This window comes from Colletotrichum phormii, assembly GCF_030913505.1.
Source record: "Colletotrichum phormii strain CBS 102054 chromosome Unknown BDP81scaffold_45, whole genome shotgun sequence".
Taxonomy (NCBI): Eukaryota; Fungi; Ascomycota; class Sordariomycetes; order Glomerellales; family Glomerellaceae; genus Colletotrichum; species Colletotrichum phormii.
Window position 1 is genome coordinate 67375 of NW_026851487.1, and position 13194 is coordinate 80568.

At 50.6% G+C, this 13194-nt stretch overlaps 6 protein-coding genes across 6 annotated transcripts; 5 read left to right on the forward strand and 1 right to left on the reverse strand.

Annotated features, from left to right (window-relative positions):
- Positions 1-662: 662 nt before the first annotated feature.
- BDP81DRAFT_466598 (lactose permease) lies at positions 663-1904 on the forward strand (the record flags this gene model as incomplete). Its single annotated transcript, XM_060594410.1, has 2 exons — positions 663-794; positions 861-1904. The coding sequence occupies 2 exons, from the start codon at positions 663-665 to the stop codon at positions 1902-1904; spliced, it is 1176 nt and encodes a 391-aa protein (XP_060437672.1).
- Positions 1905-2406: 502 nt separating this feature from the next.
- Positions 2407-2786, forward strand: BDP81DRAFT_336271 (Mss4-like protein; the record flags this gene model as incomplete). Its single annotated transcript, XM_060585901.1, has 2 exons — positions 2407-2535; positions 2595-2786. 2 exons carry the CDS (start codon positions 2407-2409, stop codon positions 2784-2786), a joined length of 321 nt encoding a protein of 106 aa, XP_060437673.1.
- Positions 2787-3298: 512 nt separating this feature from the next.
- BDP81DRAFT_172772 (fungal-specific transcription factor domain-containing protein) lies at positions 3299-6022 on the forward strand. Its single transcript, XM_060582178.1, has 4 exons — positions 3299-3496; positions 3674-4682; positions 4741-5172; positions 5254-6022. The coding sequence occupies exons 1-4, from the start codon at positions 3409-3411 to the stop codon at positions 5855-5857; spliced, it is 2133 nt and encodes a 710-aa protein (XP_060437674.1). The 5' UTR covers positions 3299-3408; the 3' UTR covers positions 5858-6022.
- Positions 5975-6957, reverse strand: BDP81DRAFT_466600 (uncharacterized protein; the record flags this gene model as incomplete). Its single annotated transcript, XM_060594411.1, has 3 exons — positions 5975-6451; positions 6506-6642; positions 6702-6957. The coding sequence occupies 3 exons, from the start codon at positions 6955-6957 to the stop codon at positions 5975-5977; spliced, it is 870 nt and encodes a 289-aa protein (XP_060437675.1).
- Positions 6958-7305: 348 nt separating this feature from the next.
- BDP81DRAFT_172804 (gentisate 1,2-dioxygenase) lies at positions 7306-8693 on the forward strand. The gene is made up of 3 exons (XM_060582179.1): positions 7306-7714; positions 7771-8083; positions 8139-8693. Exons 1-3 carry the CDS (start codon positions 7465-7467, stop codon positions 8539-8541), a joined length of 966 nt encoding a protein of 321 aa, XP_060437676.1. The 5' UTR covers positions 7306-7464; the 3' UTR covers positions 8542-8693.
- Positions 8694-9426: 733 nt separating this feature from the next.
- On the forward strand, positions 9427-10112 carry BDP81DRAFT_455992 (uncharacterized protein; the record flags this gene model as incomplete). The annotated part of the gene is made up of 3 exons (XM_060593117.1): positions 9427-9693; positions 9772-9971; positions 10109-10112. The coding sequence occupies 3 exons, from the start codon at positions 9427-9429 to the stop codon at positions 10110-10112; spliced, it is 471 nt and encodes a 156-aa protein (XP_060437677.1).
- Positions 10113-13194: the final 3082 nt, after the last annotated feature.

Here is a 13194-nt window from a genome sequence, read left to right on the forward strand (position 1 = left end):
TGATCCCGGCTCGGCGACTTCACTGCTTTTAAAGTCGATTGCAACGGTGGTCATTGAAGAAACCAACAACCTTCCAGTACAATCTCAGTGTAGCCCGACCACAACCAATTCAAGATGGGCTTCCTCAAGTCAAAGCCGGCCAAGAAGACGGCTGCACAGGCTGTCGGGTCTGACCTGCTCGCAGTGAGTTTCTCCTTCCACGTGCCGGCGTTGACAACAGACGATGCAAGTCAGAAGCTATGTGATCAGGAACTCTAACATCAGCTCAAGGTCCTGCCCGAAAACCCTGCAACATGGTATCGCACCAAGCACTTGCTTCTGCTGAACCTAACTCTATTGGTTCCAATGTTTTCGTCGGCCTCGGTCGGCTTCGATGGTATGTCACTGCTCGGTGTAAGACTTGCAGAATGTTAGCCTTACACTTGGAACCAGGTGCCATGATGAACGGTCTGCAGACCATCAAGCAGTGGCGCGGATACTTTGGTAGCCCGACACCATCCGTACTCGGAACGATGAACGCTGTGTATCCCATCGGCAAGATCATGGGTCTTATCCCAACTACATACCTGGCAGACAAGTACGGCAGAAAAGTGCCCATGTGGATTGGGTTCTTTTTTCTCCTCGTTGGTGCCGCCCTCCAGGGCGCAAGTACTAGTTTGCCCATGTTCATCGTCGCACGATGGCTCCTCGGCGCCGCGACTGCCTTCATTGCGCAGCCGGCACCGATTCTCGTGACCGAGCTTGCCTACCCGACCCAGCGAGGCAAGATTTCAAGTCTCTACAACACATTCTTTGTAAGTATATCCAGCTAGCTTTCTGTTGTGTCTGTTGTGAGAGACCTAAGCTGATAACGACCGCAGTTCTTCGGAGCGATCTTAGCGGCTTGGTCGACCTACGGCACGTTCCGTCTGACCTCAACATGGAGTTGGAGAATCCCGTCCATCTTGCAGGGTGCTCTCCCTGCGATTCAGTTCGCATTCTTCTACTTCGTGCCTGAGTCTCCCAGATGGCTCGTTGCCCACGGCAAGACTGAACAAGCCCGAGAGATCCTCACTCGCTACCACGCCGGCGGCGATACTTTCTCGCCACTTGTTGAATACGAGGTAAAGGAAATTGAGGAGAACGTCCGTCTCGAGACCGAGGCACTGCGCGAGTCTTCATATCTCGACCTCGTCAAGACGGCACCCAACCGCCGCCGTACGCTTATTGCTGTCATCACCGGTCTCGGAGCTCAATGGTCTGGTTCCGGAGTCATCTCTTACTACCTCACGCTGGTTCTCAGCACTGTCGGAATCACCGAAACCAAGGACCAGGCCCTTATCAATGGCCTGCTCCAGGTTTTCAACTGGTTTGCGGCCGTGTTCGCCGGTGCTATGATGGTTGACCGCATCGGCCGCCGCAAGCTCTTTCTTATTTCGACCGCTGGTATGCTCGGATGCTACATCATCTGGACCATCCTTACCAGCGTCTTCACCAATACCAAGGACGAGCGGGCTGGCTACGCCGTGGTTGCGTTTATTTTCATCTACTATTTCTTCTACGACATCGCCTGGTCACCCCTCTTGCTCTCGTACCCTGTTGAGATCTTCCAGTACACTCTGCGTGGAAGGGGTTTGACAATGTCCTTGGGATCGACGTTCGTCGGTCTCATTATCGGACAGTTTTGTAACCCTATCGGAATGGCGAACCTGGGCTGGAAGTACTACATCGTCTTCTGCGTTATCTTGGCCATCCTCCTGCTGTTGGTCTGGCTGCTCTTCCCTGAGACCAAGGGACGCTCGCTCGAGCAGATTGCTGAGGTCTTTGACGGCAAGAACCATAGCTTTGGCAGCAGCGGTGTTAGAAGTGAGAAGGTTGACGACGAGTTTGTTGAAGTTGAAAACGTTGCGGACAGGAAGGTCTGAGATAACAGACCAACCCCCAGTCGATGGAAGCCTATTTTACGTAGTTGCGAGCGTGTTAATATTCCAATCGATAGTCAAGCTTTTTGTCCACACCTCGAGTCGTTTCATAACATCGGTGACTCTCAATTCCATTCAGCGAGCATCTGTGATCCAGTGCCGTTGATTACGCAATTTGTCCTCACAGCTACTACATCTGATGGGAGTTGAGTGGCTGGCAGGCTTCAATTCGAATCTCAGCTGCCAAGTTCGCCTACTGTCGGTTCTGCTTAGCGTCCCGTTGTCTCGGGATGCATCCCAACTCATCCGAAAGAGCCAATTACGCGTTCCGGCAGGGTTTTCGTTCCACGTGGTGATAGGCAATTGAAGTCTTGTGAGGCTCCGCGTCCGGCCTAGAGCGTGCAAGTGACCACCGGAGACAGCCCTCAGCCAACGTACTTAATTTGGCAGACTGCTTTGGTCTTTGTGAACTTTCACAACACTTCTGTTCAGTATCGCCAGAAGCATGTCTACCTCTCTTCGCGGCTCTTGCCTATGCGGTGGCATTCAGATACAGACTTCGTCGGGTCCCCTAACTGTCTTCTCATGTTTTTGTAGTCATTGCAGCAAAGGCGCAGGTGGGTCGCACCAGACAGTAAGACTCTCTCTTTCTAGGATACGCAAGAATCATTATTGACTTGGCTCTCGTGGCAGATTGCAAAGTTTGAGACTCAATCCGTCCAGGTAGTCTCGGGGAGCGACCTCATCTCCAACTTCACGTTGGCCGACACCTCAAGTGGCTCTCCAAAAGAAAAGTCGTTCTGTCGGACCCCGCTGTGGACAACCCCCGCATCCGCTAAGGGGCGATACGTTCTCATCCGGACAAGCTTGCTGGAGAGCTGGTAAGTCTCCGCCGCTTGGTAACACGCCGCTCAGTGAGGCTCACGGCTGACGGATGTCGGATGCAGCACCGAGCGGCGACCTGAATCGGAGATTTTTGTCAAGTTTCGGCCGCCTTGGCAGCATGCGGTTGACGGAGCCGTGCAATGGGAGCAGATGAGAAAATAAGCAGAGGGAATGAGTTGCCAAGTTGCTGGACAAAGAGGCTGGGGTAAGATGGGGGGCCATGACTCGGAACTTATCCGTTTGAACAAATCATAATTCGATCCGCTTTCCGTTTCCCGTCGGTGCCAGCTTCCGGCCCATGCTTTATTGCTCTCTGTTGTGGTCGCGAGGAGTTCTTCAGTTGGCTTCGGAACTCGGTGGCTTCCCCAGACTTTCAACCTTTCTCCATCCAAACATTTCATCCCGAACTCTGCTCACTCTCCGCAATCTTTGTCTATCTAACTCGACCGAAGTCAATCCGAGATCCATGATCTAAATCTAGATTTCCCAGGCCATTGCGGCTTCCGAGATAAGTCACCCGTCATTCTGAGCTTTGTCTCGTCTGGGGAGAGACTCCAGTCTCTGGCGGAAGAGCCATCTTACCCCCACGCCTTGCGCCCGGCGGGAGGAGAGGGAGAAAACAATGGAGCCTAAGCCAAAGCGGATCAAGATCGATGTGGCATGTGAAGCATGTCGGAGGAGGAAAGTCAAGTGTGATGGAGCACGCCCAGGTGAGTTATCGGTGAAGGCTCCACGGCGAAGGACCTGCAGCTTTGAGAGTCTTGGCTCGCGAGGTCAGACAGGAGTCAATTAGGATCGTGCTAGGAAGTTTCCAGAACATCTGGTCGATGAACTCCCTGCGCAACGCATGCGCTTCTGGCCGTGCCACGGCTGACAGCGAAACATAGCGTGCGGCAACTGCTGGAAGAGGACCGATCTGAGAAACGGCTGCACATACACCTCCGAGGCCGAGAAGTCGTTCTCGGGTGGTAATAAACCTGCAGATGCAAGTCCAGGCAATCCCGAAAGGGCAATGCCCAAGATCGTCCACACGCCCGAGACCAATTTCGCGCAGCCTCTGATGCCTCCTATCTCTCGCCCGGCTCTAAGTGCGACGCCCAAGTCGACCACGTCCTCGGGGCCAGACCTTACAAGACGAGGTCGAGTTGAGCGGCACCCAATCACACCATCCGATGCCAGCCCGTCGGTTGTTGACTCCATGACCACGGTTCGTGAGGATGGTATGGTGACGGGCGAGTACTTTGGCAGTAGTAGCGCTGGGTCTTTCACGAACCAGATCAAAGCTGCTATTGACGCGAGGCTGGGCTCTTCGACGGAGAATAGGAGTGTGAGAAGCTCGCTCTTCCGCTCGACACTTCCTCTCAATGGCTCTGGTGTAGGAGGGCAAGCTGACTATGTCCTACCAGCCCGAAAGCAAGCTGATCACTTGACGGACCTCTATTGGTACTACGTTGATCCGTTGTATCCTTTCCTAGACCGACAGAGATTCGAGCACTCATATCGAGCGCTATTTGCCGGTACCTCGCTCGATGCCGATGAACGCATCTTTGTGAGCATCCTCAACATCGTATTCGCACTCTCCACGCAGTTGATCGAGTCACTGCCTCCGGATCAGAGGGATTCATCCAGCCAGGGGTACTTCACTCGCGCGCAGGACTTGCTCCAGCTGAGCCTTTGGGATACTGGCTCCATCGAGCTGATTCAGTGTCTGCTGATTATGAGCCAGTACCTGCAAAGTACAAATAATCCTCACCAGACATGGATGATTGTCGGGTCCGCCGTGAGAATCGCGCAGGGCCTTGGGCTACACTTGCCAGAGACGGCATCGGAACTCTCGGATGAGCCCGAAAGGGATCTCGTGAAGAGGATATGGCATGGATGTATCCTGATGGACAGGTAAGTGCCTCTTGAAGACCGCATCACGTGCGCCTTGCTCCTCTAACTTGATGACTAGAATGATCGCCATCACTCATGGACGTCCAGCGATGATCTCAGATCAGCTGGCGTCAAGTGTAATATTGCCTTCGATCCCGGATACCAACGTCACCAGCGTCGACGGAGTACAGCTAGGCGCCATTCAACTTCACAAGCTTCGGTATCAAGCATTTTTCCACAAGTCGCTCGAGCTCTATGAGGTTATCAACCACGCAGTTCTCGCCTTCTACTCGTCAGCCTCACCCCTAAAGTCGCCTACTTACCCGAACGGCACAGGAAGCACGACTCAGCGCACCCTCGAAAGACCAGAGCTAGATCTTGGGAAAGCTCTACAGCTTGATCAGCGACTGACGAAATGGGAGAAGGGCCTACCCAGCTTCCTGACTATGGCCGTGCCTGAGACTACTCTCGATGAGGTCTTTCGCAGACAGGCGGTAATCCTGCGTATCAGGTCAGTATTGGTACTTGCGTACCAAAGGCCGGCTCTAAGCCAACCTGGTCAATCATTGAGCCATGACTGACGGATTCCTAGGCTACTTCATGCACGCATGCTACTTCTCAGACCCATGCTCACTCGATTCTGCCTTTCTCAGTGCCCAGAAACCTCCCAGGCTCACGAAGATCTCCCATCCCGGGTGGTCCAGCAATGCGCAATGGTCTGCGTCGAAGCCGCGCAAAGTCTCATCTCATTCATCGTACAGTTTCAGCAACATGACGGCACCCTCGGTCTTCTTCCAGCCTGGTGGTATCGCGTGTTCTATATCTACACAGCTGCCACGGTCCTCATCGCAGCAAGACTCCGACCCGCGGTCTTTTCTTCGCTCGACATCTCCCGATCATGGAACCAGGCAATGGGTCTGCTCCACGACCACGAGAACCTAGGGCCTTCTCCGCGGAGGTGTGCCGCGGCACTCCAGATCCTCTCGACGAAGATGTTCCAGGATCAGCAACCACAGCCGGCTGCTCTCCCAAACTCGGAAACCAATGCTGCAGTGCCAAACATCACCAATGAGCAACAGGAAACCTTCGATATGCCCTTTTCCTACTTGACTCAGGATGCAGCATTTGATATGGACGCAATCACATTTGACATTAACGACTTTTCTTGGCTTAACAGCATGCCCGGAAGTCTATGAATGTTCTCCTTTGTCAATGTCATCATCCTGTATATTTTACTCCAAAATACCCGGCCATTGCGCCTCTCATGCTCTTGTTCAAATATCCTGACAAATCATTTCATTCGTGAATATTTTCTACTCAAACACCATCTTGTTCTTCACACTTCCCAGCTTACTTATCCTCACCTCCACCACATCCCCGTCAACCAAATACTTGGGCGGCTTCATGCCCATAGCAACACCAGACGGCGTACCAGTCAACACTACCGTTCCAGCCTCCAACGTTGTTCCCTGACTGAGGAAGCTAACAATCTCCTCCACACCGAATAGCAAATCGCCCGTGCTCTCATGCTGTCTCTCCTCGCCGTTGACAAAAGTCTGCAGCAAGAGGTCGCTAGCGTTTCCCACCACCACCGGAGAGACCAGCACCGGGCTGAAGGGGGCAAACTTATCGAAGCCCTTGCTGAAGCACCACTGAGGTACACCGCCAGCCTTGGCGGGGTCTCTTTGCCAAGCTCTCGCCGAGACATCGTTTGCGGTAAGGTAGCCGACGACGTACTCCAGCGCCTTTTCTTTGGGGATGTTCTTGCCCGATTTTCCAACCACGAAGGCCTGGTCTTGTTAGCGATTCCTATCAGAAGTTCTGCTCGAAGATCCGTCACTTACTAGTTCACCCTCGTAATCAACAGTACCATCTTGTGCAACTTTGGGGATTGGCACGTCCTCATTCCATGCAGCGACTGATGTCGCCGGCTTGATGAAAAGTGAAGGAAATGGGGGCGGTGTCCTGCCACCCTCCTTGACTGCACGCAACTTAAGTCAGCTATCTGCGATAGTACCAAGCCGGGGAGGGTTGTAATACTGTGCTTAACATAGTTCAGGCCAATACACCGAATGATCGGGACGTCCTTTGGTGTCAGGAGCGGTCTCAGGGCCTTGACGTGCACCCGCTCATCCTTAGCCAGGGTCGAGACAGGGCTAGCACCATCGTAGATAGTAGCCCACAAGTCGCTCTTGTCGAGAAGCGATGTGATCTCTGGTTCGTCTTGCACCTCAGGTTCGCCAAAATGCTCGACGTCGTTGTCGTCGACAAAGCGAATTAGACGGTTCCACGACATGGTGTTTGAAAGTGTGTCTCGAAATAGAAATCTCTCCAAAGTGCTGTGCTTCCTCCTTGGTTACAATGAGCCGCATGAAGCTGTTCCCAGATTATCTCGGCTCCTTAAGAGTGTGCCTCCGAGTTGTGCATCATCGAGCCCCTCAATTGGAGAAGCCCCGAATTGGCCAATCAGAGATGGTTCCGCGGCTGGAGCGCGGGGAGCTGTGTGATACATCGGAACTCGGGATTGCCTCAACTGCCAGATCGAATCCCGTCCCGCGTGGCGCTTCCGCTACATAGCTGCGGGCAAGGGGGGTCGACAGTCCGGGGATAACGGGGAAACGGGCCTTGATAACCTCCTTCGAATGTCCCTTCAACATCCAACTTCATCTCGATAATCACGTCTTTCACCATAGAGTCCACGGATATATCCCGACAACAGTCTTCACACTAATATCGCAACGCAAACACAGCCACAAGGTACTCAGACCAGCCTCCGCCGCATACACCTAACGAATCTTTCACAATGGACTCTCCTCACGAGGACGACAACAGGGCCAAGGCCATGAACGACTACCTGGAAGAGCTACCATCAAAACACATGGAGCCTTTGTGGTCCAAGATGAACGTGATGGTCCCACCTACACCGGCACCCGTCGCCAAGCCTCACATGTGGAAGTACGCCGACAGCCTCCCTCTTCTTCACAAGGCCGCAGAGATGGTTGGCGAGAAGCAGGCCGAGAGGAGAGTGCTGATGCTGGTCAACCCCAATATGGGTAAGCGTCACTGATGTCATTTTGACAACCTTCACCGTACTCACTTGGTACCGCAGAATCCCCTTACACAACAGACACCATCTACGGTGGACTTCAGATCGTCAACCCTGGCGAGACTGCCCCTGCGCACAGGCATATCGCGTTCGCACTCAGATTCATCATTGATGGTGAGGGCTTCACGGCTGTTGAGGGAAAGAAGATGCCCCTGAGGCGCGGTGATGTTGTCGTGACACCGACATGGCACTGGCACGACCATGGAAACGAGAGCGATGCTCCGGTTATCTGGCTCGATGCACTCAACTTACCGCTCTTCAGATTCACTCCAGTACACTTTGCGGAGCAATATCACGAGAGCCGCTACCCTAGTGTGTAAGTCCACCCCACCTAGTTCATCGACAATGAGTAAGCCATTGACAGCCAGCAGCTTCACAGAAACGTGTGAGTGGAGACACCCATGGGACCAAGTCGAAGCCGAGCTCAAGGCCCAGGAAGGCCCCTATGCCATCCACCACTACACAAGGCATGGCAAGCCCCTGTCACCCATCCTCGGCGCGCAAGCAGAGCGTATCGACGGCAACCACACGACAAAGGAGGTTCGCGAGCAAGCCTCGTTCATGTACCACTGCTATGAAGGCCAAGGCCGGACCATCGTTGAACCGCCCACGGAACCCCGTGTGGTATTCAAGTGGACTTCTCGAGACACGTTCGCCGTGCCTGCATGGTCCAAGATTCAGCATATCAACGAGGGTTCTACGACGGCGTATCTGGTTGCCGTCAGTGACAGGCCACTGTTGAGCAGCATTGGGCTGATCAAGCCACAATCATGAGCGGTGTAGAGGCAGGAATGGTCTTGTACAAATCAGAACATGTACGAGGGGCCTATTTCGGCAGGCCGCCCTCTCCAGACATATCCGGCCTTAAGCCGCAAAATTCAAGAATGGAACTGGGGCACCAGCGGGAACCAGGGACAGATAGAACGTATAGTAGCCATAAGGCACGATTTGGAGGACGATTTGAACTGTATCTAGCAATAGTTATAGGGCGACGGCTCTCCACGCCATATACCCTTCGGGAGGTCGGCCGCAAGGGCGGCTGCGCCCTTGCCGCCACGGCGTTAAATATAACACACACAAACACACGTAGAGGCAGGCAAGACCCAGGGACTATCTTGATGAGCAACTTGAGAAGATTGTACGTGTTCACTCGCTGTCAGCAGGCTTAGAAGTTAGGAGACTGTATGTACTCAACACACGTTAGTAATGATGAAGACAATTAAGTAGAACCGAGTTAGCGACTGGTGAGAGTTAGTCCGAATCGCCGTGCGTTTCGCACAGTATCACAAGCCCGTCTTCAAAAGTACCTGGTCAACAAGACTGCTGGCCATAGCAGATCCGAAATAATAACCACGTGCAGAGTTTTGGATCATTTCGCTAGTTATGAACTCCAGATACAACTCTCTGCTCAACACAGGCGTTTTCTGTTGAATCTGATGACCCACTAAGAGCCGAAACCCACGAGGTGCTTACCCACAATGATACGGGCAGCTCCCGGACCTCGGCTGGACTACTCCTTTTGGCAGATTTACCGCTTCCTACGATCCATTCTGATATCGTATAATTGCCATACTCCCTTGTTGGTATCAAGACTTTTCATAGTCGCAAAGATGTGCTCCTTTGTCAAATTCTACCTCCCAGCGAGCTCTAACGCGTGCCATGTTTTTCACGATTCCCAGTTCTCATATCAGCAAAATCCCACCATGGATTGTTGTGACAGCAGTTATCGTTGTTATTGCCAGCTACGTACTATCTGTCAAACATGTACGTTACCGCCGGGAAATGCATATCGAAGCTCCGTTCACTATGGGTGGGCGCGAGTTGTCGAGCATGACCGTCAAAGAGTCCCACGACATCATTACCCAACTACAAGAACTCGAGTTCCCATACGCCTTCTCCAAGGCTCGAAAGCTGGCTCTTCTCAAGGTGGGTTACTGCTTCTCTCCGCAAATTATTCCAAGTCAAAGCGACTCTAGACGGAACTGACGACGGATGTCTAAGTAGGCTGGAAGTATTCCGTCAATGTCCAGACTCTTTGCAGTGACGGGCCAGAACAACAAACGGAACGCGGGAAAACGGTCAATCGACACGGAAATTCTTCTTAGAGAAGTGCAGTCCAAAGCAAGAGACTCAGATCGATACGCGATGTCTGTGGCAAGGATGAGTTTCCTATACGTCCATGAATCCCAGACCTATCTATCAGAGTGTGTCTGTTTGTTTCTGACGCGTGGTGTTTCTACAGGCATGCTCGCAGCGCTTCTAACGATTCAATCAGCGAAGATAAGGGGGTCTTGACTGACTGACTGCTTCAATTTCCCCCCCTTATCTAACTAATTAATAGTTAACTGAATGATCTAACTAAATCTTCTAATATATAATTAAAGCTATCGCGACATCTATAGACCCCTCTGGTCACTGAACTTTAAATAGTATTCTATTAAAAGTAATAGAGCTACTACGTAGCTAGTTCTTTAGATATTAGATCTCTTTAAGTATATTTAGCGCTATTAAGAGCCTCTATAATATTAAAGTTAACTTTATTAAGTTAAAAATTCTCCTATAATTTATTATTAGTTATTTTAAAGATAATAAGAATATTAAGTACGAGCTTGCTAAGTGTTGGAAAGATATTAGTGTCACAGACCCGCTGTCCTAGACCCCAACCTTGAGGTTGGTGTTGAGTAACCCGGTGGCCGGGTTACGTAAGCCTGAGGCTGGATAAAACTCTGCATCCTGTATTCTGTCGCGCATGTCCAGAAACGTAGCTCCTTGAGCTACGTCTTGTCAACAGAGCCTGTACCTGCTTAGGATAGAGCCTGCCCGTAGCAATAAATTGTCTGATCCGCCTGCCCAGCATCCACCTGCCAAACAACCTGCCTGCTACCGTGACAATTAGAATAAGATCTTTATTGTTAGATAGGATTAATAGTACTATTAGGTATAACGTTAGTATATCGAAAATACTAGTCTAATTTAGAAGAACTATTGTAAAATACCTTTAAGTCATAATTATTAACTTATTAACTAATCAAATTTCAATTTTTCTTATAAAACTAGACCTCTATGTTACGACCCAACATGAAGACCAGGGCGTGCCCCGCTGACGCCTAGCGGCTACGGCGCATCATATATGCAGTACGGGACGGAACATTGGGGAAACCCCAGGAACGGAAGAACTATGGTACAAGTCACGTGATGATAAGAGATATGATAAGGAATAAGGATATGTTGGATATGCGACATATCCAACCGAGTCAAGGATATGTTGGATATTCGACATATCCAACCGAGTCAAGGATATTGTTACGAGCTGGACAAGGCAACCAACTGTGGCACAAAGCAAAAGCTTCGATAATGATGACTCCGGCATCATTGTCCCTTGTTCTGCATATATAGCTACGCGCCCACAGTGACAAGTTGCGGCGGGCGTAACAAAGGGCTTTCTTTGCCCTTCCGTTACTATCATTATCCCGTTACTCGTTACTTATATAATTATATCAGTAAGGGACGGGATTAGTACGCTATTTATAAGCGGCATAAAGGTTACTCTATTTAGTAATATAAGCCTATTATTACGAGCAGGTCAAGGCAACCAACTGTAACACAATGATGACTCCACCCTGCGTAGAGGGGTTGTGGGTTCAATTCCCGCACGCTGCGTCGATAGTGTGATTGTGCCTCCCACACTATGAAGGGCGTCCCGACCGTAGGCAGCACGTGTAGGACTGGTTACCCCGCACCTCTGCTGGAGTTTCCCTGCTTATACCCGAAATGTCCGATTGGTCCTCGGCATAGGGACATGACTCTTGGAGGGGAGATGTGGTGTTACGCCCGCCGCAACTTGTCACTGTGGGCGCGTAGTTATATAATGCAGAACAAGGGACAATGATGCCGGAGTCATCATTATCGAAGCTTTTGCTTTGTGCCACAGTTGGTTGCCTTGACCTGCTCGTAACACCTATTTGGAGCCATTAAGAGCTGCGTCATCTAGTCCTAAAGAGGACGGACGCATATATTAACCACTTTATTAACCCGGCGGTCGATCTTTATATTTAATATATCGTTTATATTACCCTCGGGTAGATCTATTATACCGCTCTTATTATAAGGTTTTATACAATATCTTCTTATTACGTTACCCTCTAACTAGCGAATCGGCTATATCATTCTCGTAAGGTTTCGTATAATATCTTTTATTATTAAGCTCAGAATATATAAAGGGCTAGCCCCTAGGCTTATTTAACGTAGAGGTGCCATCGATTGACTATTCTAAGCTGAAGAGGAAAAAGAAGAATTATAAAGGTTCGTATATAGCTACGGCATAATATACCTAGACCCGGCGGTATATGTTACGGCCAGCTAGTCGTAGGGGTAGTTTGCAGAAGTTGAGGCTGCGGAACTGGTAACAGTAATCGTAGTCGGGGATAGCTTCAGGGAAGCTATGTCTGTCAATCGTAAGGGTAGGTAAGGCTTCGGTGATCAATCGTAGTCTTGTCAAGGTAGTAGCTGAAAGCGGATGTTAATCCTGATACGAAGTTAATTGCTGAAGAAGCTATGGAAAGTCTGTCCTAGAGCCCAGCTCGAGTCCATCCTTATATACAAGTCCGATCCTAACTGAGCAGTGCTGAACAGTCCACTTTGTCTGGATATGTTGGATATGCCGAATATCCAACATATCCTTGACTCGGTTGGATATGTCGAATATCCAACATATCCTTGACTCGGTTGGATATGTCGCATATCCAACATATCCTTATCCCTTATCATATCTCTTATCATCACGTGACTTGTACCATAGTTCTTCCGTTCCTGGGGTTTCCCCAATGTTCCGTCCCGTCCTGCATATATGATGCGCCGTAGCCGCTAGGCGTCAGCGGGGCACGCCCTGGTCTTCATGTTGGGTCGTAACAGTATAGTACGGTAGAATCATAGCTCTAGTAAAGCCGGATATCTTGACCGGCTCCGGCCTATAGCATAACTAAATATAATAATCTAATATAATAATCGGTTATTACAGGTCGTGGTCGGACAGCTTCCCAGCAGAGAGGTATCCCATCGAGTGCTGACTGACGCCATTTTTGCCAAGGGCGGGGTAGAGCCAATTAGGGGTTGGAAATCTATAGAGTTAACCAATAGGGTTACAGTACCTCTATTGCCTACATATTCTGCGTATGCCAGAGGTACCAACAATTCCCCTGGGTACATAAAGGTACGTTACAGTCTAAGCAGCCCTTCCTCGTATATTTACGCCGCGTGAGGGTATTCCCAGATATCTCGCCTAGAGTCTGGCGGTTTCTTATTGCCCTCAGATTACTACAATAAGAGCAAGGCGAATTAACCTTCCGTGACCCTTTTGTATGCTGTTCCCATGGAATAGAGGTATTCCTCATGTCTGTACGTCTAGGTCGTGATAGTCTACGCCCGCCT